The 4,061-nt window shown below is 40.7% G+C and overlaps 1 protein-coding gene across 1 annotated transcript in view; it reads left to right on the plus strand.

Annotated features, from left to right (window-relative positions):
* Positions 1-607: 607 nt before the first annotated feature.
* The window catches only part of LOC106943300 (cytoskeletal protein 4.1-like), a 14,050-nt gene continuing 10,596 nt past the window's right edge, over positions 608-4,061 (plus strand). Inside the window, exon 1 of the mRNA XM_015026611.1 lies at positions 608-964. Coding sequence (XP_014882097.1) covers positions 653-964 — 312 coding nt within the window. The 5' untranslated portion in view covers positions 608-652. The remainder of the gene's footprint in view (positions 965-4,061) is intronic.

The following is a 4,061-nucleotide window of genomic DNA, read 5'->3' on the forward strand; positions in this document are numbered from 1 at the left end:
TATCACGTTATAACGTGATAGCTCTCGAAAAAAATTTTTCCCTGCGTGATAGCAATACGCTTCCGTAGCATTGAGAACAAGTTTGCTCATGTTATCGCTTAAACCTAGCAATAACTAGGAAGATGCCTGGCAGCCATTTTGTCTGCATTTAGCCACACCCAAATAGCCTTCATGTATTATAAACTGAGTTTCTAATGTTAGTAGGAATAACTAAATAACTAATGTGGTGAAGAGGGCCGTCTCTTTGGACAGTGGTACTTGCCAGAAGCCCATAATTCCATCAAGTTTTGAAAGATTCTGAGTACCTGCTAACTTGCTTAGCCTCTGGTCCTCAGAGGGAAGGATGTGTCTCTCACAATATACTGACTTATTTAAAGTACTGACTCATTTAAGGGTGCCATATCCACACAGATGCATTCTCTGTGTTCTTCTTAGGAGCTACAATGATGTCACAGCACCAGTCACTTGGCTCATCCACACAACAGCTTGACAGGAGTAATTAGAGCACTCCTTTATGAGTTTAGAAGATGTCTGTAAAAGTGATGTAAACTAATTTTAATCAATTTATGTTTATGTTTTATCTTGTAAATATTTACATTGTTGGTTTTAATTTCATACTTAGTCTTTTTTATGTAATTTAACAGCTGTTGCCATGACCACAGATGAAGTGGAAAGTCACCAGAAAAAGCCAAAGCAGCAGCAGGAAGAAGCTGGCCAAGATCCTCAGCTGCATTCTCATGAGGATGACAACCTCCAGCCTCAAAATCAAAATTCTACCAGCCATGGTCTCTCTCGCCTCTTCTCTTCCCTCCTTAAACGGCGTTCACAGTATGACAATGAGGGGAGACAGAAAGAGGATGAGGAAGATGAAGCTAAAGCTCCTATTGCTGATCCTGAACCTGAATTGAAAATAGAGGGAGAGGTTGCCTTGGACCAACATTCAGTCAGCAGTGCAGAGGTTCAGGTAAGCTGTGAAATGCATTTGCTCTCTTACAGATGTTTTAGATCTTACATTTTAATATAAGGCACAACGCAGTTTTTTATAATGATTTGGCTCCTTGATCAAATGTTTCTACTCCAAACATTCATAATTCATAATTTTGTTCAAATTATGAACAAAATTTGAGGGTTTCATTGTCACTATGCAGACAGTATTGAACAGGGTTGAACCTATACTGATTACTCATTCAGGATATCACACAAAGAGCCCAGACCAACATTTAAAACAGGATATGCCTCCCCTATTTCTGTTGAACAATGTTACATGACTCAATAATAAAAAGAACCAGATTGGACAAAATATGTGATTTCTAGGGGAATTGAAAGGTCAGAACTATTGGTGATCAAAAATTTAAATAAAGGTTTCATAAAGGTTTCACGGCTCCATAAAACAGCACAGGTGTTTTAGAAAATATTCTGTGGACTGATAGGATAAATCTAGAATTTTTGGAGAATTTGTTTGTGTTTTGTGCAGTTGTTTTTCTGAAAGGATTTCAGAAAAACAACATCAGACCACTAATCAAACATGGTGATGATAGAGTGCTGGTGTGGTTCTGCTTAGCTGCTTCAGGATCTTGTGACAGATCCATGAATTCTACTCTCTAGCAGAAAGCTCTGGAGGAAAAGATTTCCAACTTATGTAGTTTATTTAGTGTGGCAAACATCCAACTCTGAAAAACAAAAGAGGGTTTTGGATTGGCCTAGCCTAGTCGAAGTCTGGACTCCAGTTCAAATGTAGTGGCAACTGCCCACTTATACTAAAACCATGCAGTGTGGCAGAATTAATACACCACTGTATTAACTTTGGCAATGTAACAGACTTATTACACATTTGCCTCTATGAAGGTTTATTCTCTGTTGGGCTTACTGCGTATTGCTTAATGTGTAAATTAGGCTATCTGAATTTATATTTATTTGCAATGTATATTTGTATATGTGTTATGTATATTTGCAATGAGTCTGTTACAACAATGTAGCAGACTCATTGCCAAGTGTCATGAAGTGTTGATGTCTGCCATGTCTGCCAAGAGTCGCACAACCACTTATTAGGTTTTGGAGTTATTTCCTTTTTTATGTCGGGCCAGTTTGGTTTGTACGGAGCCCTCCAGGGGACATGGGGATTTTTTTTTTCTTTTGCGTCCCCTCGCAAAAGGTTTTGCGTTCACTCGCAATAATCTACTGATCAGTTCATGCGGCATAATTGATACTGTAAGCCAAAGGTTCCCAAACTGTGGGGCGCGCCCCCTAGGGTGGCGCCGTGTCATTGCAGGGGGGGTGCGGGAAGCCGTCTGGATGAAAAAAAAACAAAACTGAACACTATATGCGCTGGGTTTTTACCTTAGAATGGCCAACTCTCTGTTATTCCTCTGTCAATTTGATACAGTAGAGGCTTCCACACTTCCCATATTTGTGTCCCCTGTCACTTTTATCAACAGTTAAAACTGTTTAATCCGTTGTTAACATGTTGTAACCTGTTTTTCCGAGCCGCCTTTAAACGCAACATGAGTGCTACGACGCTCGCGCTGGGTTTACACCTGTGAAGGAGACCTGCTGCTGCTGTGCGGAGTTACGTAGGTTTGTGTTGGAATCACGGCAGCAAACCAGCAAAACGCAAAGAACTTTTCACAGTTTTTCCCTCCAAACTAACCGACTGAGTTGAGTGAAGCTGTTGGATGCAGGTAAAGATAGCTAAAAGATGACTAGCTAATATCAATACAGAACCTTAAGCTTAACAAGTACCTTGTAGGCTACCGGAGTTGGTGTCTATTTTCAGCTACGTACATTCATTTTGCCCCCAAAAAAGTCGATGCCCTACCACCCCCCCATCACACGCTCCTTTCAACCAGACAGCCATTTGTAATCCATAGGGGGGGCGGAGAAAATGTTTGGAAACCACTGGGGGGGCGCAGAAGAAAAAATTTGGGAACCACTGCTGTAAGCCATTTTTATGGTGACCGCCGTACTTTCTGCTTTAATACAAGGTTATGTAAGGTTTTTCTGTTAATGTTAATATCTCATTGAGAAATATCTGACGTTTTATATCTTTTACTTTAGTATAGAAATGCACCACAAACCTATGATATAAACAGAAACTTTCCGTAAGTAGGAAAGAAACAGGGGCGGATCCACTGGGGTGGCATGGGGCGGCAGTTGCCACCCCAAACGAGAGCTACCACAAGGGGGCACCTATTCCCTTTTTTTGTTGTACTATTGTACAGAAGAGGAACTAGTCTTCCATTTTGTTGTAGAAGAGAACATAGGTGATGATGAGGTGCAGAGCGGTAAACTAACGTTACTTTTCTCATGTATGAAAATATAATGTTTAGTACCGTGGAGAGCTGGCTTTACGTGGACGAAGTTAAATAAATTGAAAGTGTGAAATACTTCAAAAGTGCGTCCTGCTGTTTTGGGTTAGAGTGGCTAACCACCGCTGCTAACTCCTTCTCCAAACTCTCGCCGCACCGTCACAGTATGAAACTCTTTCTTCCGACAACATTGAATGCAACACAATGTAAGCTGGAAGTGCGAGAGAAGGACAGAGCGTGAGGCAGCAGCATTGATGGATATATTACTGGATTGGACATTATGTGACTTATCGCCATTGCTGTCCATTGAGTCAGGAATATCGGTGGTCAGGAAAATACTACAATCACTCAAAGAATCCGAAAAAAGGACGCAATGTTTAGCGGTTAATTCTACCCTATGACAGCTATAGATAACAAGGGCTTCAGATTTCACAGGTGAGGAAAAAGTTTTAATTTAAAGAAAACATTGAACAAGTGAGCAGTGGGTCAGTTATACTAGCCTAACTGTTGCTGGCCTGGTATTGACTTTGATAACCTTAACATGTGCTGCGCAGTTCGGTGTGTTTTGGTTCCGTTAGCACTAAACTAAGACAACCCGCCCACCAAGTCATCAGTAGAGCAGCTGTTTAAATCAGCTAATCAACCACCCGCGGTGGTCAGGCAAAAACTTATGAATAATGACAATATAGACATCAAGCCTGACAATAAAATGTAACAAACTGAATGTTGTATTTTGGTGTTTTTGATACTTTTTTG

This window comes from Poecilia latipinna, unplaced genomic scaffold, assembly GCF_001443285.1.
Source record: "Poecilia latipinna isolate Pla-1442-1.1 unplaced genomic scaffold, P_latipinna-1.0 Scaffold5108, whole genome shotgun sequence".
NCBI lineage: Eukaryota > Metazoa > Chordata > Actinopteri > Cyprinodontiformes > Poeciliidae > Poecilia > Poecilia latipinna.